Source organism: Odocoileus virginianus, chromosome 7, assembly GCF_023699985.2.
Source record: "Odocoileus virginianus isolate 20LAN1187 ecotype Illinois chromosome 7, Ovbor_1.2, whole genome shotgun sequence".
NCBI lineage: Eukaryota > Metazoa > Chordata > Mammalia > Artiodactyla > Cervidae > Odocoileus > Odocoileus virginianus.
Window position 1 is genome coordinate 72526711 of NC_069680.1, and position 27316 is coordinate 72554026.

Below are 27316 nucleotides of genomic sequence, written 5' to 3' on the forward strand. Positions count from 1 at the left end.
GGTATTTTTCAGAGAGGCTGTTTGGTTGTTCTAGTGCTTCACTGAGGCCACTTTTGTCATATTAGTCAGGCTTATTTTTCTCCCTTACTGCCAGGATGCTGCATAATAATCACTCTCAGAATCTCTGGCTTTCAAAATAAACTAATTTTTTTGTTTTCTTGAATTTTTGGATTAGCTGGGACAATTCAGGCTGTGGGACTGAGTTTAGGTCTACTCATTGCTTCTTCATTTTGAAACCAGGACTCCTTGGAGCAGGTCGTGCTCAATGCAAATAGCAAGCAGAAGGACAACAGGGAGAGCAGAAATATGCATATAATATCTCTTAAAACTAATCACTTAGAACCAGTACACTGTTACTTCTACCCACATTCTGTTGGCTAAAGCAAGTTACATGGCCAAGCCTAACACCAGTGGGACTGGGAAGTGTACTCTGCTCACTGTGTGAATCTCTGTGGTGGAGGACATTGGATCTGTGAGTCTGTTGAAGGATAGTGTGGAGCTGAGAACAGTATCTGTTCTTCCACAGGGACAGAGACTGTTGCATCTTCTTATGGTTCTGCTGTCACTTGGGATACTCCAGCAGTCAGTGCTCAGTTCTAGTCAACTGAGAAAGAAAGGTCACAGCCAATACCCAGGAAGAGCAACAGGGAAAACAGGAGAATGGGATTAGAGTGGCCCAAAGAGATAATAACAAGGGTATTTAGATTCCACTGCAGCACAGTGCTTTCTGGAGCTTATAAAAGATTTCCCAACAGAACAATAGATGACAGAAAGCATAGCCATGTTTGAAATCTAAATTAGTGTCCTGGAAGATCAAGTGGAAAAAATATTATAGAATACAGACGAAAAGCATAAACCATTAACAATTACAGGAGAAAAGATAATGAGACATTGTGATCTAGAAGATTTAATGTGAAGATTTTAGGGCTGGTATTGAGGGTGGCTCAGCTGGTAAAGAATCCTCCTGCAATGCGGGAGACCCCAGTTCGATTCCTGGGTTGGAAGATCTCCTGGAAAAGGGATAAGTTAACCACCCCAGTATTCTTGGGCTTTCTTGGTGGTTCACATGGTAAAGAATATGCCTGTAGTGTGGGAGACCAGGGCTCAATCCCTGGGTTGCAAAGATCTCCTGGAGGGGAGGGCATGACAACCCACTCTAGTATACTCTCCTGGAGAATCCTCATGGACAGAGGAGCCTGGTGGGCTTCAGTCCATGGGGTCACAAAGATTTGGACATGACTCAGCAACTAGGCACACAAACAGACACAGTGAGAAATGAAGGATTTACCTCCATGAAATAAAAACTATCCTTGATAATGGATTTTACTTTGATAGAGCTATAACAACTTCTCTCTGGAAGCCTGAGCTAAACCAGGAAGCAGAGAGATGATGTTGGTCTTAGAGCCTGCCTCATCTTTCAGTTCAGTTCAGTCACTCAGTCATGTCTGACTCTTTGCGACCCCAGGGACTGCAGCACGCCAGGCCTCCCTGTCTGTCACTGACTCCTGGAGACTACTCAGGCTCATGTCCATTGAGTCAGTGATGGCATCCAACCATCTCATCCTCTGTCGTCCCTTCTCCTTCCACCTTCAGTCTTTACCAGCATCAGGGTCTTTTCAGATGAGTCAGTTCTTCACATCAGGTGGCCAAAGTATTGGAGCTTCAGCTTCAACATCAGTCCTTCCAATGAATACTCAGGACTGATCTTCTTTAGGACGGACTGGTTGGATCTCCTTGGAGTCCAAGGGACTCTCAAGAGTCTTCTCCAACACCACAGATCAAAAGCATCAATTCTTTGGCACTCAGCTTTGTTTATAGTCCAACTCTCACATCCATACATGACTACTGGGAAAACCATAGCCTTGGCTAGATGGGCCTTTGTTGGCAAAGTAACATCTCTGCTTTTTAATATGCTGTCTAGGTTGGTCATAACTTTTTTTCCAAAGAGCAAGCATCTTTTAATTTCATGGCTGAAGTCACCATCTGCAGTGATTTTGGAGCCCCCCAAAATAAAGTCTGCCACTGTTTTCACTGTTTCCCCATCTATTTGACGTGAAGTGATGGGACCAGATGCCATGATCATAGTTTTCTGAATGTTGAGCGTTAAGCCAACTTTTTCACTCTTCTCTCTCACTTTCATCAAGAGGCTCTTTAGTTCTTCACTTTCTGCCATAAGGGTGGTGTCGTCTGCATATCTGAGGTTATTGATATTTCTCCCAGCAACCTTGATTCCAGCTTGTGCTTCATCCAGCCCAGCATTTCTGATGATGTACTCTTCATATAAGTTAAATAAGTGGGGTGACAGTATACAGCCTTGATGTACTCCTTTTCCTATTTGGAACCAGTCTGTTTTTTTACGTCCAGTTCGAACTGTTGCTTCCTGACTTGCATACAGATTTCTCAAGAGGTGGGTCAGGTGGTCTGGAATATATTCCCATCTCTTTTAAGAATTTTCCACAGTTTGTTGTGATCCACACAATCAACGGCTTTGGCATAGTCAATAAAGCAGAAGTAGATGTTTTTCTGGAACTCTTTTGCTTTTTCAATGATCCAGCAAATGTTGGTAATTTGATCTCTGGTTCTTCTGTCTTTTCTAAATCCAGGTTGAATATCTGGAAGTTCATGGTTCTTGTGTTGTTGAAGCCTGGCTTGGAGAATTTTGAGTGTTACTCTGCTAGCATGTAAGATGAGTGCAGTTGTGCAGTCGTTAGAGAATTCTTTGGCATTGCCTTTCTTGGGATTGAAAACTGACCTTTTTCAGTCCTGTGGCCACTGCTGCGTTTTCCAAATTTGCTGGCATATTGAGTACAGCATCTTCACAGCATCATCTTTTAGGATTTGAAATAGCTCAACTGGAATTCCATCATCTCCATTAGCTTTGTTCGTAGTGATGCTTCTTAAGGCCCACTTGACTTGACATTCCATGTTGTCTGGCTCTACGTGAGTGATCACACAGTCATGATTATCTGGGTCATGAAGATCTTTTTTGTATAGTTCTTCTGTGTATTCTTGCCACCTCTTCTTAATATCTTCTGCTTCTGTTAGGTCCATACCATTTCTGTCCTTTATTGAGCCTGTCTTTGCATGAAATGTTCCCTTGGTATGTCAGATTTTCTTGAAGAGATCTCTAGTCTTTCCCATTCTATTGTTTTTCTCTATTTCTTTGCAATGATCACTGAGGAAGACTTTCTTATCTCTCCTTGCTCTTCTTTGGAACTCTGCATTCAAATGGGAATATCTTTCTTTTTCTTCTTTGCTTTTAGCTTCTCTTCTGTTCACAGTTTTGTAAGGCCTTCCCAGACAGCCATCCTGCTTTTTTGGATTTCTTTTTCTTGGGGGTGTTCTTGATCCCTGTCTCCTGTACAGTGTCATGAACCTCTGTCCGTAGTTTATCAGGCACTCTATCAGATCTAGTACCTTAAATCTGTTTCTCACTTCCACTGTATAATCGTAAGGGATTTGATTTAGGTCATACCTGAATGGTCTAGTGGTTTCCCCTACTTCAATTTAAGTCTGAATTTGGCAATAAGGAATTCATGATCTGAGCCACAGTCAGCTCCTGGTCTTGTTTTTGCTGACTGTATAGAGCTTCTCCACCTTTGGCTGCAAAGAATATAATCAGTCTGATTTCAGTGTTGACCATCTAGTGATGTCCATGTGTAGAGTCTTCTCTTGTGTTGTTTGCTATGACCAGTGTGTTCTCTTAGCAAAACTGTTAGCCTTTGCCCTGCTTTCGTTTTGTACCCTAAGGCCAAATTTGCCTGTTACTCCAAGTGTTTCTTGACTTCCTACTTTTTCATTCCATTGCCTCATCTTTAGAGCATAGCAAAAAGGTATCCCTTTAAAGTAGAATCAGAAGGAAGTTTAAAGTTTTTGAGGTTTTGTTTGTGAAGCCGCTCAGTTATGTCCAACTATTTGCGATCCCGTGGACTGTAGGCTCCTCTGTCCATGGGATTTTCTAGGAAAGAGTACCAGAGTGGGTTGCCATTCCCTTCTCCAAGGGATCTTCCCGACCCAGGGATCGAACCCTGGTCTCCCACATTGCAGGCCGACGCTTTTACCGCCTGAGCCACCAGGGAAGTCTTTCATAGGTTTTGTTTGGGGACCTATGAAAAATTGGAGGGAAATCCTGAGATAAAACATCTCTCATATTACAGATTTTCTGAGAAGGCAGACAAGTATTGACTATTTTGAGCTAATTGAACACTAAGGGAAACAACCTGGGTGTAAAATAGGTAGCCTTAAGAGGCATCAAAGATAAAACAGCATTTAGGTTTGGTGTTACTGGGAAGGAGGGAATGGCTTTTCTCTTTAGAGCTCTGAAGTCCTGGAGGACTATACCCATGCCTCTGAGGCTTTCTGTTGGGAGGATAGGAATGTTAAAAGGATTAGTACAAAAGTTAAGGAGTCTTCTAATATGTTTTGACTGTTGGTTTTAGTTCTTTGAGCTTCTGGTTTTTGAAGCTCTTGTGCAAATTTGAGTAGAGTTTGGGATGGATCACTCTGGATTTGATGGGTTCAGCCCCACTAATTCTGCCAGTATCAGTGGTGTTTTTGTCAATAAGAAGACTGGCACCTTGTTGGGATCTTCAGTTTGGGTTTGATTTGGACACAGGTTTGCTGTGACTTCATTATGAAAAGAGGAGTCTTCTGGGGTTTCAAGGAGGAGGCCATGAGAATATTTCTCTGGCAGTTACATTTCTGTACATTAAGGCAGCATATATGGTAGCACAGACAAGGAAGGAAGATTTGTGGTCAGATGTTACTTGGACAGTTTTGGGCTAGGATTTGAGATCTGTCTGAGTTATTGGAGATAGCTACACTGGGTGGTTTCGTGACACTGAAGGGGAGGTTATATAACAGTCATGGGGTTAAAAGTTGGTATTATAGTGCCTATATCAATGATATATTTGCAAGATTGTCCTTTACTGTTTAGAAAAATTTATCTTTGAATTTAAGGGTAAAGCCAGAAATTGGGGGCTTGATTTCCCCCTCAGAATACTCTGGTTAGTCACTCACTTACTTTTTCTCTTTTATTTCCTAGGCAATGCAAGATACTTTATTTATTTATTTTTTAGTGCCCTGCTATTTATATTATATTAATAGTATCTATAAGTATATTAAGAGACTACTTTCTCCACTGTTTAATTTATTGGAGTTATTTATTTAACATAGTTGTTACATGTGAAAGACATAATTTTTTCTGAGCCTTATTCTGCTTTTTCCTAAGGCTCTTTCTAAGCATTGGAAGTCTGTCAGTGAGGCTGTTTACCCAATTTCTGCCTTAAAATCTTTTACAGAAAGTGAGGAGTGAGACATGATCATATCACTTTCAGAATCGACTCCTGAATGTTCTGTAAGAGTGGTCAGTCTAAATTTGTAGTGGATTTTGAAATCTGTGGTGGATTTTAATCTTTCTTTGCTTATAGAACTGAATCAGAACCCATTCTGTGTTCACAGAAAATTCTTTGTTGGCAGCTTCTGAAAGTCCTTTTCTAACTTCGTCTGATTTCAGCTGCAGTTGATGTAGTTTATGACACATGACCCCCAAATATGGCACCTTGGCATACTGAATATTTTAAGCTGAAGGAGTTTGAGAAAGGGGCAGAAACAGGAAAGTGATTCTGATTTTCTCCTCCTATTGTCCATCTTCCCTGAAACGGGTCATAAAATCCTCATGTGAGAGGTGCCCTCCCCATACCTATAGGAAAAGACCATCCTTATCTCTGAAGACAGCTAGATTAAGATCCTAACAAACAAATCTTTGCTAAGTTTCCCCATTCTACCACACTTACTCATACTTCCTGCCATATTACTTCTCCACTCTTCTTTGAGCCTAGCATAAAAATACACAGGTCTAACTGTTTCTTTGGGTCTTGTCTTCATTTCCTCAAGAAGGCTCACATGTCACGTATTAGATAAGTCTGTATGCTTTTTTTTCCCGTTAATATATCTTGTCTGTTTTATTTTCAGACCCAAAGAGAGTTGAGAAAAACTTCCCTCCTCTACACAATCATAGGTTCGTAAGTCCACTTTAGGTTTTTCACACTGTGACTTTTCCATTCTATTTCTTTTTTTTTGCTCCTAAATTTCCCTCTTATGTAGGAATTAATTGGTATAGACATAGGGGCCCTGGATTATCAATTCCTAAAACTATTTTAAATTCCTCTGCATATATCTCCAAAACTTGTTTAGACTTTAGAAAGTATATAGCCATGGCTCTCAGCCCAGAATGAGACCAGATCTAAAAATTCACCTTAAGGAGTTTTCCCCTCTTCTGCAGGAAGATTAACTTTAAGAGGTATAGAGCTTCTGAGGCTTCTGGCCAGCTTGAGGGGGTCGGGAAAGGGGGACAGAGGGAGAGGTGGTGCAGAAGGAAATTGAACACGAATGAGGGAAGAAGGAGTAAAAGGCAAAAGGACTTTGTATTTGAGTTGTGATTTGGGAGGACCGAAAGAGAGAGATTGTTTTCTTCTGCATTTTTCTTTTACCTTGGTCAAGGAATCTTTTAAGGAAATAGTTTTGGAATCTGAATTTCTTTTAGCAAACCAGTAGGTATTTGAGATTTGCTTCCTTTTTGTTCTAAAGTGTCTCTCGAATGAACAGTTGTGTTATATATGTGGATTGCTTTATTTTCTTGCTCAGGCACTTCTAATGGTCACTCAGTGCCTACAGATCAGTGCCTAACATTTGGCACATTCATAGTGTCATTTTAAGGTTTATGAAATTTTCATAGTGTATGTTTTCTTAGATGTACTCTTTACACGTTCTGTTTTAAACTTTTCTCTGTTGAAAAAGACGTCTTTCATTGCTTCCTGGATCTTATCCCACTAAGTTATGGTGCCTATTAAATTATACATATTTCATGTTGTTTCCTAAGGCCACATTTTTGTTAAACATTTTATTGGGGTAATAATCGTAGGAGGTCAGTAATACTGTTTTTGATCACTTTTTAATTACTGTATTTTCTTCTGGAAATTTTCTTTTTCAGTACTGATGGTGTTTAGTAATAACAAGTTCATGATTTTTTTTTTAACATGAGCTTTTCTTCTTTCAAGCCAAATTTCATCTAAAAGCTTTCCTGTTCAGATTGTAAAATCTCCTGTGCAATACATTTTTTCCAGACTTCGTGATGTATATAATTTCTTCCTGCTATCTTCATAGCCAGTTGTTAGTCGTAAATAGGAATACTATGTGTTATTAGTCATTATTTTCTTAGAAGTTTAAGTTATCAGAGAAAGAATCTAGGTTACTTTTGGCATCACATTTTATCCCTTATCAAATTAGAAGAAATGGATATGATGAATGTTAGATCTTCATATCCTGTACCTTTCAATTAGCTATATTAGATTCTCTTTCCCTCTTCAGAGGGTACACATCCTAGTATTATTTGTCTCTTACTCATAGTAAAAGAACTACTAAAATCTGTTGCCTTTTACTTTTGTAGCTAGAAAGCCCCTTCAGAAGGCCTTTATTTATTCTCCATCCCTAAACTCACAGGGTCAAATCTGGTGTATAGATAGTTTTGATCAGCATATTGGTTAAAAATTTTTTAACTGGAATACCTTTAGGGCTGCCCCATCCTTCCCTGTGATATTACACATTCAGAAGGGTTTATTCCCTTTCTTCGTCTTGTTTGTCCTGTTCCTTCATTGACTCTGGAAACTTGCTTTAAATTAACTCCATCTCGTAATTTTATTGGTTCTGCATTTTATTTCTATGTTATTTCTTTCCCTCTGTCACAGAACCCTTAGCTTTTTCTAAGAAGCCACAACTAATGTTATTTAGTACTTTTGTCTCAGTAACATTTTAAAATATATCAAAACATGATTGATGGATGCTGTAGGTAAGTAGTATAAGCAGGACTTTTTCTTCATTCAGAGTCTCAGAGCAGTCATTTTTCTGAGAGTTTAAGCCTCCTCTATCCAGTTTTAACAATAGTCCTCTGTGGTCCTGGAAAATATTTGTTTCCAGTTCTTATTTGCCATTATGCTGATGGTTGAATTCATGTTTCAGTAAAAGTGCTGTATTTGGAGCCTGTGTGTAGTACTAGCAATCCTTAGTAAATACAGCACATCAATTAGTAAGAGCAGCACACTGATTTCTGCATTATGATTTCCCACAGTATTTAGCCCCATCTCCTGGCCTTGTTGTTTTGCTTTTTAATACTCTGTGTACTCTGTGTTGATGGCATCATATTTCAGATTCTTATTACAAAATTTCTTCTTTGGGGAGTGGAATTTTACCTAAGTGAATAGGAACTTTCGTAGTGGTCCAGTGGTTAAGACTCCATGTTTCTACTGCAGGGGGTGCAGGTTTGTTCCCTGGTTGGGGAAGTAAGATGCTGCATGGAGCAGCCAAAAAACCTGAAGGCTTTACCTGCATGCATTAAGAATTTAAAGTAGATATAGATTATCCCTCAGCTATATAGAGTTGCTTAAACTAAAATAACATTTTAATGCCATGTAGAAATACTTAAGGAACTTAACTGGGTCTATGAGTATAATGCAAATGTGAACTGAGAACATTTTTAAGCCTCTGTATGGGTTATTTTTCAATTTATTTTTGTTTTTTGCAGTCTTATTTTCTATTCCTAATTTTTTTTTGGCATAATGGTCACCATACCTTTATTTACCTAACAGTCAGGTTTTCATTATTGAACTTTAAAATTTATATATATATATATCTCAAAAGCTGGAAATAGATCTGCCATATGACCCAGCAATACCACTTCTAGGCATACACACTGAGGAAACCAGATCCGAAAGAGACACGTGCACCCCAATGTTCATTGCAGCACTGTTTATAATAGCCAGGTCATGGAAGCAACCTAGATGCCCATCAGCAGACGAATGGATGAGGAAGCTGTGGTACATATACACCATGGAATATTACTCAGCCATCAAAAAGAATTCATTTGAATCAGTTCTAATGAGATGGGTGAAACTGGAACCCATTATACAGAGCGAAGTAAGCCAGAAAGATAAAGACCATTACAGTATACTAACACATATATATGGAATCTAGAAAGATGGTAACGATAACCTTATATGCAAAAAAAGAAAAAAGAGACTCAGATGTATAGAACAGACTTGTGGACTCTGTGGGAGAAGGCGAGGGCGGGATGTTTCAAGAGAACAGCATCGAAACATGTATTTCTAGGGTGAAACAGATCACCAGCCCAGGTTGGATGCATGAGACAAGTGCTCAGGCCTGGTGCACTGGGAAGACCCAAAGGGATGGGGTGGAGAGGGAGGTGGGAGGGGGGACCGGGATGGGGAATACATGTAAATCCATGGCTAATTCATTTCAATGTATGACAAAAACCACTGCAATGTTGTAAAGTAATTAGCCTCCAACAAATAAAAAATAAATAAATAAATAAATAAAAATAAAAAATAAAATATATATATATATATATCTTAATTTATCCCAATAAGATGATAAGAAATCATTTAAAATGTAAGACTTCTTTAAAAAAATTTTAAAACTATAAAACCTATAATTTTTTCTCAAAATTGGTTCCGCTAATGGAAATTTTCTAATAAACAAAATATCAGTATCTTTTGAAACTTTATTTAAATTGTTACTCATCTACAAGTAATATGTTCACAGTGAGTTCAGTGTATATAAGAATTGAACATATGCACTTTAACTGCATCAGCCTTTCTATTTTGGAGTGGGGAAGTTTGTATTTATTTGGTATACTATGTTTCCGCATATCAAATTCAGGTTTGAATTGTGTGAAAACAAATCATTTAAATAATGAGGTTTTTTTTTTTTTTCTTCCATTGGGGAGGATTTTTTATTTCTGAAGCTTTCTTATCACAAGGAATTTTGAACATGCAGGATTTGAACTTTCTCCTGTAATAATTGTTCTACTAGGAAACCCTTTCCTGTTCCTGGCTTGGGTTAGTGTTTAGCTGTATTTTTAGTAACAGTCCTAACTCAGAGGCTATGTAAGCACTGAGCGAGGATGGAGTCACAGGGTAAACTGGGCTGGCTTCCCACAGGGAGGGCTGGGAGCTGGGCAGGAAGGAAGGCCTGTTTGTCAGTGCGACTATGTCTGAGTAGGCAGCAGGATACACAATGTCTTCCTTGTACAAAGTAACTCTCTTAGTGAGTGCTCAGATATGTGAGGAAAAAGTGTTTGGGTAAGTGAAGGAGAAGCTTGGGGTATTTCAAAGAGATTCTTTTCATGTTTTTGTGGCATTTGGATTTCAGGGAGTGTACTATTTGTTGCAGCAAAGTACTGGCTTTGTTTTCTGTGGCATTTTAGAATTTTTGAACAAGCTCTACTATCGGCAGTTTGGAACGTTTTACTTTCTAAAACTGTGAGCTTAATTTAAAAAATACGGTTTGTTTGTGATGAAAAGTTAATTTGTACTTCTTGAAATCAGTAAAAAATTAACTGTGGCATTCATTTTTAGGAATGAGTTCTTTCCCAGACTTAAAATCTTCTACTTTTTATTGTCATTTTCATTCTGAAGTCTGAGCCAACTACTGATAATGATGAAAACCACTTAGAGCTGATTACTGGTGTTTAAAATGTATAATGTTGATTTCCAGGATAATTTGCTTGTTTTAAAACAGTGGGGCTGTTGTTACTTCAGTGACTGTGATAAAAAAGCTTTTAAAATTTACTTCAGTTTGAATAATATAAAGTTCAGTTTTTAACAAAAGAACTAGTCATTTTTCTTATGGAAATCCTGATTTTTTTGTGGTCAGCTAACATAAATGGCTGTTATTTTTAGAATACCGCTTTTATATTTTCAGCAGCCTTTAATTATCAAGCTGTAAGTAGTTAATGTTTATAGAGTGTACGTGCATGTTTCTAGTGTTTTGCTTTTGGATTTGTCTAGTGGAGTGTGACAATATGAATCGCTTTGACCGATCAGACAGAAATGTTCGACAGTCTCAAGAAGGATTTTGGAAAAGGCCACCCCAGAGGTGGAGTGGACAGGAACATTACCACCTTAGCCATCCTGACCACTATCATCACCATGGAAAAAGTGACTTGAGCAGGTGAGTCTAATTTAAAATATGTTTTCTCTTTTAAATAGTTTTGAATTGTATTTCCCCCCTAACCTCTCAAAACTGTTTTTTACCTTTATTTTTAGAGGCACCGAAAAACACTTCAAGTTTAGACATATTAATTGGAATAATATGTCTAATTCTTTTGTTTTGTCCTAAACCTTTTTTTCTTAGCTTTGTCATGAATATAAGTATCTATGTTTGGTGTTATTGTCTGGTTCTCATTTGGAAATGATCAGGTGTTTACTTTGTTAAAGTTTATTATGTTTCAGATATTAATGTGTGAAATTAGTGCCAAGTGATTTGCCTTCTTTTGTTCATATAATAAATTGAAATTTAAAAATTCCTCAAATATGATGCTAGAATTCTTTTTCTTTTGAAGTGTAATGTAGTCTTTAATTTGGCCAGACCTAATGTATAATGTGACTATGTAGTCATTCAAAGCTGGTATCACACTCTGGCCTGGTACAGTGTTGCTTTGTTAGCTTAGATAATTTTTTAACCTCTCTCTACTTCAGTTTCCCATCTGTAAAGCATACTTAATAATACCTTTCTCTCAGGCTGAAGGATCAGGGATAAATGTGCCTGGAGCGGTGTCTGACTTACTGTAGGCTCCCAATGGCAGTTATTAATTCTTTTCCTTTTTATTCTTTCATCTCATTCCCCTAGGGACTTAAAGTCCTTTTGGAGCACATTATTAATACAAATAGTAAAATTGGGATAAAGAAATAGTGGAAAGGGGGAAATGTGAGGTACTGTAGAGTTCTTGAAGAAAGAAAGAAAGAAATTTGTCTCTAAGATTCCTTGTAGCAAAAGAAAAGAGCAAAAAGCAAAGAACAAAACTTGATCCATTATAAGATTTATAATGTACATGGATAAAGGATATGTTTCTCAGTTGATCTGCTTTTATGAGACAGAAACCTATAAGGGATTGCTTTGCATGAGTTCTTAAAAGAATACCTTGTGATGTAGTGGAAAGGTCTCAGACAGAATCCCAAAGTAGAATTAATGATAAATTCATTAAATCTTTAATTCCTTAAATTAATGATAAATTCCATAAATGAAAAATCCTTTTTTATTTGTGTTCTTCAGTCCATGCTACAAAGAACTCTAGACTGAGAAAAAGTAGTTCTACAAGTGAATCATTGGAGTTCTGCAATGGACTCCAACTAAAGTTCCTTCTGTTGGTAAAGTCTGATGCCACGATGAAATTTATAGAGTACCTGGAAGAATACATGTAGTACATATTCTCCCAGACATTATTTTGGCTGTTCTGTTCCTTACATCTGGGCTTTTGATAAGTAATGGACATCAGAGAGTTGGTACTCATCAGACAAAAATCTGATGTAAAGATAGTCTTCATTGCTAATGATGATGATGCTTCCTTCATCTTTGATGGTTGGTTTGTAAGAAGGTAAATTTAAGGCTAAGTTACAAAAATTTAGAAGCCTACCTAAAATGTGAACCTTGCTTACAAGATAAGATTTATTCAACCATTTAACAGGTATTTATTGAGAACCTGTATGTTGAGTTCTGTGCTAAACTGTTAAGCTGGAATGAATTTGGAGATGGTGTGAGAGGTGAAAGCTGTAGATTGGTAATGGCTTCTTGAGCATTGTTTTGAGAAGGATAAAACAAATTACGCAGTGTGTGAGCTTAGTTGGGATCATTGCAGTTATCAGGTTGATAGAAGACTTTTGTGCCTTTTCCATCTCATAAAAAGATGAATAGTAAATATTTCCTGCTGCCAGGGTGTTTAGAGTATGGGAGAGAGAGGTATATAGATAGTTATAGTGCGGTAGTACAGTGTAATGGTGATAAATGCCTTGAAGAGATGTATACAGGACTCTAGGAGCGTGCAATTTTTTGCTTAGGATAGTGGTATATCAAGAAAGTTACTGTTGAACTGATAACTTGACTGTAGCAATTGCAGAGGATCGGTATCTATATAGGGGCTTCCCAGGTGGTGCTCGGAGAAGGCAATGGCACCCCACTCCAGTACTCTTGCCTGGAAAATCCTATGGACGGAGGAGCCTGGTAGGCTGCACTCTATGCGGTTGCTCAGAGTTGGACATGACTGAGTGACTTCACTTTCACTTTTCATTTTCATGCAGTGGAGAAGGAAATGGCAATCCACTCCAGTGTTCTTGCCTGGAGAATCCCAGGGACAGGGGAGCCTGGTGGGCTGCCCTCTATGGGGTCACACAGAGTCGGACATGACTAAAGTGACTTGGCAGCAGCAGTAGGTGGTGCTAGTGGTGAAGACCCTGCCTGCCAATGCAGGAGACATAAGAGACCATGACTTTGGTCCCTGGGTTGGGAAGATCACCTGGAGGAGGGCATGGCAACCTACTCCAGTATTCTTGCCTGGAGAATCTCTTGGACACAGGATCCTGGCAGGCTACAGTCCATAGGATTGCAAAGAGTCAGACACAACTGAAGTGACTTTAACATGCACACATGCAGTTTCTATATAAGGATGAGTATTCAGATGGAAAAAATAATGTGTACAAAGCCATGCATGAAACACCATGGCATTTTCAGAGAAGTACTCTTAGGTTCATAGCTGAATTGGTAGGTCATTTGGAGGAGTGAATAAATGTGATCTCCAACTATAGATAGCAAAAACAATCCATGTATTTTAAGATAAAGGGTGACAAGTTTCAACTTTGTGAGACTGTTAATAAGAATGTCCAAAATGGGATGAATTACCTGGAGATAGCAATCTCTGTCCTTGGGAATGATCAAGCTGTGACTGATTATTTATCTGTCAGAAAAGTTAAACATTTTTCAAAAACTGTATTCCTGGATGTCAATAGGTGTAGAAAAGAGAACGTTTGATCAGATGACTATAGGAAGGACAAGTTAAATGATGATTTTTTTTTAATAGTAGACTCCAGTGCCTTTAATATATAATGATAGCACTGTGATGTTGCAAAAAGTGATAAAGAAAAATATATAGCCATTTCCCCAAACACTTGACAACAAATCCCTTCTACGAAGTGTACTTTGAGCTAATAGTGATTTGTGGGTCATCCACACTCTTTTGAGTCTGAATGAGAAGAGAGAAATGCATAATACTGTTGATGGTTGCTGATTTGACTCAGGGCAGAACTTCCCAACAAGTGAATTGACACACACTGGTTTGTTGGACTAGTTATAAGTTAACTAGCTTATTGATTGATCCCCTCAGGCTTTTGGGTAGCTGTGTGAGGTTTAGGACTCTTAGATTTCTTAGGGCCAGTTATGAGGTGGGTAGTAGAGAGAAAAACCTCATCCAAGATAAGCCTTACTTGAGCAAACCTTAGAACTATTATTTTCTTTCTATACCTTAATTTAAAAGATTTGGATGTGCTAACCCCAGGGCCTTTTAATATATAACATGTGTAAAAGTTCCTCTTCCCATTCTTTGACTTCTTAACTGTTGCTGGTTCCCTTTCTTGTCTGTCTTTCAATTCTCATCATTGTCATAGTTAATTATAGGATTATGTCGTATCTGTAACTCAGGGGACTGGTGGTTCAGAGCCACTCATCTACTTTCTCTGTATTTTTGTCAGTACTGCTTTCTCTTTTCACCTTACCTAACCTGTTATTCCTTTTTCTCTCTCCAGATCTCCCCTTTTCCCTGCAGTTTTACTAGCCAAATGAAATGCTCTTACATCTTAATAAACCCACATCCTTGACCTCTTCCCCTACATTTACCTGATTGTAACTTTTTCCCGAGTGTACTAATTCCTCAGTAGCATTCTTAGATGAAGGATTCTTATTTTCTAGTCACTCTAGAACTGTTCTGTTTAGGGGTGAGGTTTTGTCTCCATTCCTCATCTTCACTTCTGAATAAAGTGTTCTTAAACCTCTTTCCTTTGACACTTAGGGCATGTGTCTTTATCAGCTTCTCCTTAATGGTCCCATTCCCTAGCTCACAAAAATCTTGGCCCTGGGCTCACTTTCCCTCTACATTGTAAGTTTTGCTACAACTCTAAATGTAGCCTCCAGTGTTCCTGTACACGATTCCTTTAAGCTTCTGGCTCCCTAGTTCCTCTTAAATTAATAGGTAAAATCTGTCATCTGAGAATACAGATAGTTTTACCTTTTTCTTTCCAGTCTGGATACTCCCTCCCCCTCCATCCCCCAGCTCCACATGATTGCTGTGGCTGGAACCTCTAGTACAAGTTGAGTGATAAGAGCAGTCATCTGTGTCTTGTTTCTGATTGTAGGATCAAAGCATTTAATCTTTTACTGTTAAATATGATGTTCACTGGGTTTTCGTAGATGGTCCTTATCAGATTGAGGAAGTTCCCATCTGTTCATATTTTGTTGAGTGTTTTTTAGTCATGAAAGGGTATTCGATTTTGTCAAATGCTGCTGCTGTGTCTTTTGATATAATTATTTCTCCTTTCATGCTGTTAATGTGATGTATGCCTTTGATTGATTTTTAGATGTTGTACTAATCTTACATTTCTCAAATATATCCCACTTGGTCATGATATCCTTTTAGATGTTGCTAGATTCAGCTTGTTAAGTATTTTGTTGAGGATTTTCTATATACATTCATAACAAATATTTGTAGTTTTCTTGAGATTTTTTTGTGTTTTTCATATTATCACACAAATTGAATTGGGAAGTGTTTCATTTCTATTTTTGGAAGAGTTTGTGAAGGAGTTTTGTTAACTCTTCATTTAATGTTTTGTAGAATTAGCTGTTGAGGTTATTTGGGCCTGGGACTTTTTTTTGCAGTGAGTGTTTTGATTACTAATTTAACCTCTTAGATGTTCTGTGGATGTCTGTTAGGTTTTCTTAGTTTGTAGTGTTGTTCACGTCTTCTGTTTCTTTGTTGACCTTCTTAGTTGTTTTATCTGTTAATGAGGAGGAAACATTATCTGTTAATGAGGAGGAAACATTAAAGTCTCCAACTTAAGTATATCTTGTAGGGAAGGTTTGATGGCAACAAATTCACTTTGGTTGTTATCTGGGGATGTTTTAGTTTGTCTTTAATTTTAAAGGATAGTTTTGCTCTGCATATAGGATTCTTGGTTAACAGTCTTTTCTTTTATAACTCCTATGCTTTCTATTGAAAAATCAGCTGTTAATCTTATTGAGCATGTCTTCTAACACAATAAAATAACTTTTTTTTCTTGTTTTGTTCAGGATTCTTTTTATTTGGCTTTTGTTGGTTTGAATATGATGTGTGTCTCTTTTAGTTTATCACATTCGGGAACTAATGATTAGAAAGCAGTTTCCTTAAATGCCTTGCACCAATAAGTTTCCCAGCCTTTTCCAAGGGGCCGTGTGTGTGTGTGTATTCAGGGATGCCTTCAACAACCTGATAAGCAGTTTGCAGTACTGCCTTAGCCTTTATTTCCTTTTTGCTCAGAGGCTCAACATCAGCCAAAGGTGAGGGATTAAGACCTTCTTAGGTATTTATTGACTTCCACACATGTATGGCCCTCTCTGTACCCAGGAGTATGTTAGAGCTTTCCAAAGTTTCTTGTGGACATGTGATTCCACAGGTTTTTCCTTTAAAATTTTTCACTTTCTTCTTTGTCCCAACTGGTATTGCCATCTCAGGCAGCTGAGGTTTTTAAACCATTGTCACTAGTTTTCTTTTCTCTTTTAAAACAGATTTAAGGCTGTTCCCACTGAGGGAGCTCTGAATCAGGTCAAATAAAACAACTGCCAGAGTGGACCTTTTCTAGGGAGGTGCCATTTAGGTCAAATAGTAACACTTCTCTGGAAATGGTGCGGCTTGAAGAGTTCCAAGCCCAGTTTCCCTCCCATCTCACCCTTAGAGATTGCTGAATGTCACAGCTACAGCACTTATAAAGCTGTTGCTTTTCAAGCTGCCACAGAGCTAGGAAGATAGACAAGGAAATAGAATAAATTAAATGTCACAGAGTTTGTTCTCAGGAAAGTCAGTTGGTTTTCTTCAGTAAGTGCTTTTTAGTTGTTAATTCCAGAGTTGATTTGGTTGTTTCTAGAGTTCTGAAAAAGTTGATTTTGCCAAATTTGCCAGTGTTCTGGATAGCTCAAATGGTAAAGAATCTGTCCTTAATGTGGGAGACCTGTGTTCAGTCCTTGGGTTGGGAAGATCCCCTGGAGAAGGGCATGTTGACTCACTCCAGTATTCTTGCCTGGAGAATTCCATGGACAGAGGAGCCTGGAGGGCTGCAGTCCTTGGACTTGCAAAGAGTTGTACATGACTGAGCGATTAATACACACAGACTCTTAGAGTTTTTATGTAGCAGTGGATTTTTGGAGATCTTTCATTATGCCATTCTGTAAGTACTTCCTTCTTTTCCTTTTGTCTGTTTCCTTTTCCTGACTGTTCACAAAAAAATTAATGACCTTTATTTTTTAGAGCAGGTGTAGGTTTAGAAATTTTATGCAGAAGGTACAGATTTCTTATATATTCCCTTAACTCTTATACAGTTTCTCTATTATTAACATCTTGGATTAATGGGGAATATTTGTTGCAATTAATGAGTTAATATTGACACATTATTATTAACTAAAATTTATAGTTTACATTCAGTTCAGTTCAGTTCAGTCGCTCAGTCGTGCCGACTCTTTGCAACCCCATGAATCGCAGCGTGCCAGGCCTCTCTGTGCATCACCAACTCCCGGAGCTTACCCAAACTCATGTCCATCGAGTCAGTGATGCCATCCAGCCATCTCATCCTCTGTTGTCCCCTTCTCCTCCTGCCCCCAATCCCTCCCAGCATCAGGGTCTTTTCCAATGAGTTAACTCCTCGCATGAGGTGGCCAAAGGATTCACTTAAAATGCTTTGAACCAGTAAGTTGTGTGTACATTCTATGGACTGACAAATGCATAATGGTGTGTATCTACTGTTACTGTATCATACGGAATAATTTCACTGTCCTTGAAATCCTACATCCTCCATCTATTCATCCTTTTCTTCTCCTCTCTACCCCTGCCCCCCTCCCCGGAAACATTCTTGACAAACAGTGAAACAGTGATCTTTTTACTGGCTCCATAGCTTTGCCTTTTAAACAGAATGCCGTCCAGTTGGAAACAGGATGTAGCCTTTTCAGATCAGCTGCTTTTAGCAGTACTTACTGGAGGTTCCTCCATGTCTTCCTGTGGCTTTATCTCACTTAAGAGCAGTCATTTCTCTTTATCACTAAGTAAGAGTCCATTGTTTGGATGAACTAAAATGGACTCTTATGTAATGATGAAGAACCCACCTACCAGTGAAGGTAGACATAAGAGATGTGGATTCGATCCCTGGGTCGCTAAAATCCCCTGGAGCAGGGCCAGACAACCCACTTTGGTATTCTTGTTTGGAGAATCTCATGGATAGAGGAGCCTGGCAGTCTGCAGTCCATAGGGTTGTGAAGAGTTGGACACAACTGAAGTGACTTAGCACACTCGCACACGCACATATGGATGAACTACAATTTGTTTATACGTTTACCTACTGAAGGATGCCTTGATTGCTTCCGAATTTGGTAATTATGAATAAAGCTACTCTAAACATTTATGTGGGTAATTATTCAGCTCATTTTGGTATATATTAAAAAGCATGATTGTGGCATTATATTGTAAGAGTATATTTAGTTTGGGGTTCCCAGATGGTGCTTGTGGTAAAGAACCCGCCTGCCAATACAGGAGATAGAAGAGACCAGGGTTTGATCCCTGGATCCGGAAGATCCCCTGGAGGGGAAGGCATGGCAGTCCACTCAGTATTCTGGTCTGGAGAATCCCATGGACAGAGGAGCCTGGCAGGCTGTAGTCCATAGGGTCGCACAGAGTCGGACTCAACTGACGCGACTTGGCATGAATACACATATGCATACATGTTTAGTTTGGTAAGAAATTGCCATGGTTGTACATTTGCTTTTCTTCCAGCAATGAGTAGGAGCTCCTATTGATACATACCCTTGTCAGCATTTGGTGTTGTGGATTTTGGTCATTCTGATAGGTGTTCAGTGGCATTTCATTGTTGTTTAAATTTGCAGTTCTCTGATGGTATGATTTTGGGCATTTTTTCATATACTTATTGGCTATATCTGTGTTTTGTCTTAGTGAGATGTCCGTTTAGATCTTTTGCTCATTCTTAAAATTGGGTTATCTGTTTTCTTGTTGAACTTTAGGAGTTCTTTATGTATTTTAGATACCAATCCTCTGTCAGATACGTTTATTACAAATATTTTCTCCAGTCTGTGTTTTGCATCTTCATTCTCATAGTGATATTTTTCACAGAGCATATATTTTTAATTTTATGCAGGACAACTTGTCAGTCTTTTCTTTCATGGGTTGTACTTTTTGTGTCATATCCAAAAACATATTGCCAAAGTCACCTAAATTTTCATTGTTATTTTGTAGTTTTGCATTTTACATTTAGATCTTTGACCAGTCAGTGTTCAGTTAATTTTTGTGAAAGGTGTGCAGGGTTTTTTTTTTTTTTTTAGTGTATAAATGTCTAATTGTTTCAGTACTATTTGTTGAAAAGATTGTCCTTTCTCCTTTGAATTGCCATTGCTCCTTTACCAAGGATCAGTTCAGTTCAGTTCAGTTGCTCAGTCACATCTGACTCTTTGTGACCCTATGGACTGCAGCATGCTAGGCTTCCTTGTCCATCACCAACTCCCGGAGCCTGCTCAAACTCATGTCCATCATGTCGGTGATGCCATCCAGCCATCTCATCCTCTGTCGTCCCCTTCTTCTCCTGCTTTCAGTTTTTCCCAGCATCAGGGTCTTTTCCAATGAGTCAGTTCTTTGCATCAGGTGGCCAAAGTATTGGAGCTTCAGCTTCATCTTCAGTTCTTCCAATGATTATTCAGGACTGATTTCCTTTAGGAAGATGGTTTGATCTCCTTGCAGTCCACGGGGCTCTCAAGAGTCTTCTCCAACACCACAGATCAAAAGTATTAATTCTTCAGTGCTCAGCTTTCTTTATAGTCCAACTCTCATATCCATACATGACTACTGGAAAAACCATAACTTTCACTAGATGAACCTTTGTCAGCAATGTAATGTCTCTGCTTTTTCAACGTAATGTCTCTGCTTTTTAATATGCTGTTTAGGTTGGTCATAGCTTTTCTTCCAAGGAGCAAACATCTTTTGATTTCATGGCTGCAGTCACCATCTGCAGTGATTTTGGAGCCCCCCAAAATAAAGTCTCTTACTGTTTCCATTGTTTTCCCATCTATTTGCCATGAAGTGATGGGACTGGATGCCATGACCTTAGTTTTTTGAATGTTGCATCTTAAGCCAACTTTTTCACTCTCCTCTTTCACTTTTATCAAGAGGCTCTTTAGTTGAAGAAAGGCTCTTCGCTTTCTGCCGTAAGGGTGGTGTCATCTGCATATCTGAGGTTATTGATATTTTTCCCGGCGATCTTGATTCCAGCTTGTGCTTCATCCAGTCCGGCATTTTGGGTGATATACTCTGCATATAAGTTAAATAAGGAGGGTGACAAAATACAGCCTTGATGTACTCTTTTCCCAATTTGGAACCAGTCTGTTGTTCCATGTCCAGTCTAACTGTTGCTTCTTGACCAACATAACAGATTTCTCAGGAGGCAGGTCAGGTGGTCTGGTATTCCCATCTCTTGAAGAACACAGTTTATTGTGATCCACACAGTCAAAGGCTTTGGTGTAGTCAATAAAACAGAAGTAGGTGTTTTTCTGGAACTCTCTTGCTTACCAAGGATCAATTGACTGTAGGTATGGGTGAATTTTTGGACCCTCTATTCTGTTCCATTAATCTTTTTGCCTCTACCACTGATTACTGTCAGTTGATACGGAAAGTCTGTAAGATAGTATCAGTGTTCTAACTTTCTTCTTCTTCAGTATTGTGTTGGTTATTCTGGGTCTTTTGCCTGTTCAAACTTGAGAATCACTCTGTTAATATCCACAGAATATCTTGTTGGGATTTTAATTGAGATTATGTTGGATCTAGCATTAAAGAATAGATAACCATGATGTTAAAAACACTTGCGTTTAACTTTCAATATACCATGTTTATTAATAGTGAGAAAAAAGCTAAAGGTTTTGTGAAGTCAAACTGATTGAGATTAGGAGATAAATGAGAAAGAAAAATCCCCAAATCTCTTTCTTTTTCCCTCTCTCTCTCACACACACAGAGTATCTCCACTCACCATTCTAACCTATGAATCACAAATCTTCAGTTTCACACAAAAGTCACATATCTTAGTCATAAAGAAACTCTGATAGAAGTGGAGAAGAATGTAAATGTATGGATAGAGCCATATATAATTTGGGGAGATTACTTTGAAATTGCAATAAGTGATTATGCATCCAAGTGATTATTTGATGTGTGGATTATCAGGTGCTGCTCCTGTATATGGTTTAAATTTAAATTGGTTTTGAAAAAGCTTATTTCTTATAGATTCCTTTCTGTAGTTATTCTGATCCTTTTTTTGTTGTTGTTGTTGATTTTATTGGGTGTACTTAGAGAACAATGTTAAATTATACTAATGATAGTGAGCATTTCATTCTTATGCTTCTTAACTGTTGAGATAATTTTTACCTTCATCCATACCTGTATTGGTTCAGTTCTTCATATCCGCCAGCCTGTTTGGCCTGTGGTTGACCACATAGGTTCTGCCTTTGCAAACACACTGCTCACCTTCCAGTGTTTTCTCCAAAGCAGCTTGAAGTCTTCTGCTGCTCTCATGACCTAATTTCTCTTCTAGAAGTCAATGATTGTTAAAATTTGTACAAAAGTCCAAATTTATGATTGTCAAGCTAACATAAGGTATTTTGTCCAGTTCTCTGTCTCATGTTTTTACCTCTCATTCTTTTTCAAAGATTCAGATTTTCCTTTGTGAACTGCATCATCTTTTCAGAATGTGAACTCTCAAAATCTTCATTATCTCGTTTTTTCCTTCTGTTTTAAACAGTCTCTTTTTATTTTCTGAAAATAGCCTCTCATAAAATTGCTTTCTCTTTCAGTTTTGCCTTCTTCTATCTCTGTACTTTCTCAATTATATATAATTATATCCATTTTTTTCCCAGCAACCTTCAAATGGCCTTCATTGAGATGTTATGTTATTTCCAGTTTACTGTCATATGGTTTAGTAACAATTTACACACATATTAATAGAGCATTGTGGCAACATTTATCAATTGGGTAATCTAGGAGAAGGGTATGTGGCATTATAGTGTTGTTTTGACATTTGTGTTAGAAAAAATTTTCAGAATAAAGAAGTTAGAAATTATTGATAGTAATAATAATAGTAATACATCAGTAATTGGTTTTTGCCTAACAAGTATTATATATCAAGCACCATTCCAAGCACTTTAACATATATTATTACCTCATTTAATCCTTTTACCAGCCTAGTGAGATACTCGTATTCTCATTTCTTAAGTCAGGAAAATGAAGCATAGATAAAGGAACTTGCCCTTTGTGTTATATACCTAGTGAGTGACAGAGCTGAGATTTGAACTCAGATAATCTGCATTAATTGGATAATGTAGAAATGAATAAGTCCTTGTTTTCAAAGGGCTTATGATCAATTAGAGATGACATGTATGCAGGTTTCTTTCATTTATGCTATAAAATAAGTTATGGATCATAAAACAGTTTTATCTAGTTGAGGGGCATTAAGACTTGGACGAGATATGAGTTTAGTTTTGGGTCTCATGGTGGAAGTATTAGAAATGCAACTTAAGGCATATGAACTTTATTTGGTAGGCACTGGACAGCACTGAGAATCTATGGCCCAAAGATACTGAGTATTTTCAATAGCTAGTTACTATCAGTCAACATAAAATCTAAAGTTCTAGGCTGTAGCAGTGTCTTTTATACTATTTTGGCTTCTCTAGGTGCCAGTTCTTTGTCCCTATATTCAGTTAGTGATCGAGACCTTTTGACCCTTCCTTTGAAATGTTTTTAATTCATCACTTCCTTACATGTGGTTCACATTTATGCCTAAATCTAATATAAGCCATTATTCCATTCCTCATTCATGCTTTGGCAGTCTCTGGTAATTGGCTATGGATTAAAATGTCGGTCTGAGGGAGGCAGGTATATTGAGGGATGAAGTAGAAGAATGAATTGGATTCAGGCTGTTTGTGGTCCCCTAAGTCATATATGTGGAAAAGGAAATGGCAACCCACTCCAGTATTCTTGCCTGAAGAATCCTGTGGACAAAGGAGCCTGGCTGGCTGCTGTCCATAGGGTTGCACAGAGTTGGACACGACTGAAGTGACTTAGCAGCAGTAGCAGCAGCAAGCCATAAATGAATCTCCTTGTCCCTGAAAAACATGCACTTTTGTGCCATTTCTTTTCATTTTGTTTTTTTAGAAAGCTTTCACCTTTCATTTCTGCCCAACTCAAACCTCATACTTTATAGTTCATCCCAAGTTCTTTCCTATTCAAAACAATTTCCCAAAGTATGTCAACTGTTTCTCCAAAAACATAACTCTTGTCTCTACTATTCATTTGCCAAATGATTCTTTTTGTCTTACTACTTGAAAAATTTTTCATCTTGTCTATTCAGTTACAGATGGTAAACTCATAGTAATAATTATCAGTATTTAAAATTTAATAATTCAACTATATTTTGAATCAATAAAAATAAAATAGTTAAATGTGAACAAATCAGGGTCTTATCTGTGGATCAGCAATTTAAATGTTCTTAAAAATCTCTTTCTTGGGTTGAAAGAAAAATCAGGCCTGAAATCAAGTATGAGAAGTAGCTTCAGAGAAGAATAATAACCTTATGAAAACCACGCTCATATTGAATATTTGAGAATTTAGAGATTTGGGAATATTTGTTAAAACCTAGAAAATTTATTAGAAAATGTATTTCTACTTCTGAAATTTAATGTATCCATTATTTTAACTTTAATCCTGATATGTTAATGTAGATGTTATATTGGAGAGAATACTTTTTTAGTGTATTATTTTAAATATTGAAATTTCACATATATCACAAGTTCTTATATTAAAAAGTACCTGGGCTTATGTATAATATGAATGCAGTAATTTTTAGATTGCTATAGCTATGACTGCTGGTTAAAAAACTGTGTTTTTCATGTCCACGAAACACATTGCCCCTAGTTTTTATTTCCTCTTATTCAACATGTGTGTTATTATGTGGAACAAAGGAAACTTTTAAAATTTTTAAAAAAAATTTTTAAAAAGAGTAGATATTTTAAAGGTAGTTTAAGATTAGGAAATATGTGGTGTGTATAACTTTGTTGAAACCTTGTTTAATCTTTACTGGAAAAGATGGTTTATCAGCAATGTTAAAACAAAAGAAGAATAACACTGTATTTATCTTAACTATCTGCTGGAACTTCCCAGAAATAGGAGTCCAGAGGTATATCCAAACTGGGAATTAATGAGGGTAACAGCTAAAAAAAGATGTGAAGTTTAAGAGAGTAACTAAAATTAAAAGCTAAAGATCAATCAGTGCAGAAAAGTAAAATAAATATAATTTTTTCTAGGCAAGGCCTTTTCCCAGAGGTTTCTGTTTCTACTTTAGTTCCTGAGGAGTAAGATTTACTTAACCAACGTGTAAAATACCCGAAAGGAGGGAGTGCAGATGATAACTGTGTTAATGACAACTAGAATTGATTGAAATTTTCAGTGAAGACAAATTCACTGTCTGAGATGAGTCAAAGTCAAAAGGCTTTGTGATAATAAATGATTTGTAATAATCACTGTAATAATTTCATAATCTTTATTTCTTTCTGAAATTATATTGTATATCTTTTCCCTCCAACTTCTTCCCCTGCCCTTCCAGAGGCTCTCCCTATAGAGAATCTCCCTTGGGTCATTTTGAAAGCTTTGGAGGGACCCCCTTTTTCCAGGCTCAGAAGATGTTTGTAGATGTACCAGAAAATACGGTGATACTGGATGAGATGACCCTTCGGCATATGGTTCAGGATTGCACTGCTGTAAAAACTCAATTACTCAAGCTGAAACGGCTGCTGCATCAGGTTAGTACATAGGGAACATTTTCAACTCTGATATTTTGAATTGCAAATGGATTGACTTTACTTTTTTTTTTAAAGTAAAGTTGAGTTTCTAATGACTATTTAGATTTGTGGAGAAATAATGGTCATAAATAGTACCTAACAGAAACTTTTCTGAGGAAAAACACTTGGGGTTTTGCATGATGGTCTCTGTAAAGTCATCAGCATTTATGAACTGTATAATATTTGGTGAGCTCTCTGCTTCTGTTTCCTCATTTTTATAGTACCTATGTTGTAAGGTTGTTAAGAGAGCTAGAGGTCATGGTTACAAATCGAGTGACTTAAATATCTGAAACATAGTAGGTGTTCAGTCATCAGTGGCTGCTACTATAAGTTCAGCTAAGTGAGAAATAAGAAACAGCATTTTATATAATCATAGTCACATAATCCCACTTTAGTTTAAAATCTTCAAGTTTAAACTTCCCAGTCTTCTCATTTTTTTGGAGAAAACATAGACTCAGAGCAGTGATGTGGTTGTCCACATGGTGAGCTGATAGTAGAAGCTGACTTCTGATTCAGTAGTATTTTCTTGGTTTGAACAGTTAACACAGACAGAAAGGGTCCAATGTAAATCAAAAAACTAAGGGATAAAATACTATAAGTCAGGAATATCTTTAGTTTTAAATCTATATTTGTGTTTTGTAGACTGGGCAAGTTTAACTTAAAATTATGGTTGAGAAAGAACTGTCTGGATTCTCTGCACAACTTACTTTTTGAGTTACCTTCCTCAGGATTGTATGTTCTAGCTTGTATGAGCAGGGACCACGTCTTAGAGTTTCTGGTGGCCATCCAAACCATTTGGAGGTCGTTGAGATAAATGCTCAGTAAAGGCTATTTGAAATGAAATGTGGCTCCTCTGTTAGTAACTACAATTACTGTGAATATCTTCTTAGTCATGTAAATCATTTTATATTACTCAATTATGGCTTTGCTGGACTGCTTTTCTCTATTCTTGTAGATATTTGAGTAGTTTGAGTAGTCCCCCTTTTAAAAAAGATTTATTCATATATTTTTGACTTTCTGTTGCTATGCATGGACTTTCTGTAGTTGTGGCAAAGGGGGTGCTCCCCTCCATTGCAGCGCGGGGGCTTCTCATTGTGGTGGCTTCTCTTGCCGTGGAGCACAGGCTCTAGCGCACAGGGCCAAGAGCACTGGCCCAGTAGTTGTGGTGCGCAGGCTTAGTTGCTCCACAGCATGTGAGATCTTCCTGCACCAGGGATCAAAACCATGTCCCCTGCTTTGGCAGGAGGATTCTTAACCACTGGCCCACTAGGGAAGCCCTGATAGTTGACCGCCTTCTTAAAAGACACCTATCTGTGTAAGGCCAGGTGGAAGAAAGTGTAGAATCCTTTTTGGATCTGAGATTCTTAGATTTCTCTTAAGGCAGAAAGAGATTCAATCAAATACCCAGACAGAGTTTACACCTTAGTTTAACTGTAACTAGGAGAGAGATTCAGTTCATAGCATTTCTCTGTTTGCTGGTCTGGGGAGAAGATTTTTTGATCAGGAGCTTCAGCGACATTGGAAAGAAAAGGTAGAAGAGGTGAGAAGTAGCTGAAATGTGTTAAATATGTATTTGGAGTTAGTACTAGCTTTACCCTGTTTTATGTCTGGGTGTTTTGCCCTGAAACATGAAGCATGATTGAAATCATCTAATTAAGGCTGAGCCACCACTAGTAATGAGAGAAGTAGCATAATACAGGAGAGTCTAGGTGGATTGGTAACCAATGATTAGTACCATAAATGCGGAAAACTATTTTTTGGATACTTTATGAAAAAACTGAATATTTTAGTGGCTTTTTTCTGTCATAATGAAATTTTAGATAGTACACGTTGATCAAATTGACTTTATCCTTTGTTTATGCAGTGAAAACAAGTTATGAGAAGAAAACTGCAGAATCTGTTTAGGACATCTTTAACATTTCCCAAAATGCTGATGAAAGTTAAAAGCTGAATTAGTCCAGTACTAGGCAGTATAACTGCCTCTTAATTTTTCTCTTTTAGTAATTATAAAAACTTCAGTGTGGTATGTGTACATGGTTTTAAAAAAATCACATAGTATCCAGAAGCTTAATGAAAAAAGCAATATTTCTCTCCTTCTCCACTTTAGCCAGTCTTTTCTAATCTGAACAGGTTACTAAATGTCTTTAGAATTATCATACAGAGATTTTTTTCATCATCTTCTGGGATTGGGACTGTTATTTCTTGGATAACTTTATTTTCTTTTTCCTTAGTTTGCTCTCATATTTAGCAGAAATATATCGTTAATTTACTTCCTAAGAGAGGGCAAATGGTTGGTACTTTT

General features: G+C 37.6%; 1 protein-coding gene across 10 annotated transcripts in view; it reads left to right on the forward strand.

The window, feature by feature from the left end:
* The window catches only part of CCSER2 (coiled-coil serine rich protein 2), a 156950-nt gene that overhangs the window by 64771 nt on the left and 64863 nt on the right, over positions 1 to 27316 (forward strand). For 5 of the 10 annotated variants that reach the window (XM_020893454.2, XM_070470956.1, XM_070470955.1 and 2 more), the window contains 2 exons: positions 10863 to 11025; positions 24780 to 24975. In XM_020893454.2, the coding sequence (XP_020749113.2) occupies positions 10863 to 11025; positions 24780 to 24975 (359 nt within the window). Of the gene's footprint in view, positions 1 to 5973; positions 6020 to 10046; positions 10155 to 10862; positions 11026 to 24779; positions 24976 to 27316 lie in introns of those variants that run through there. The other 5 variants (XM_020893460.2, XM_020893459.2, XM_020893464.2 and 2 more) reach the window with 4 other exon arrangements.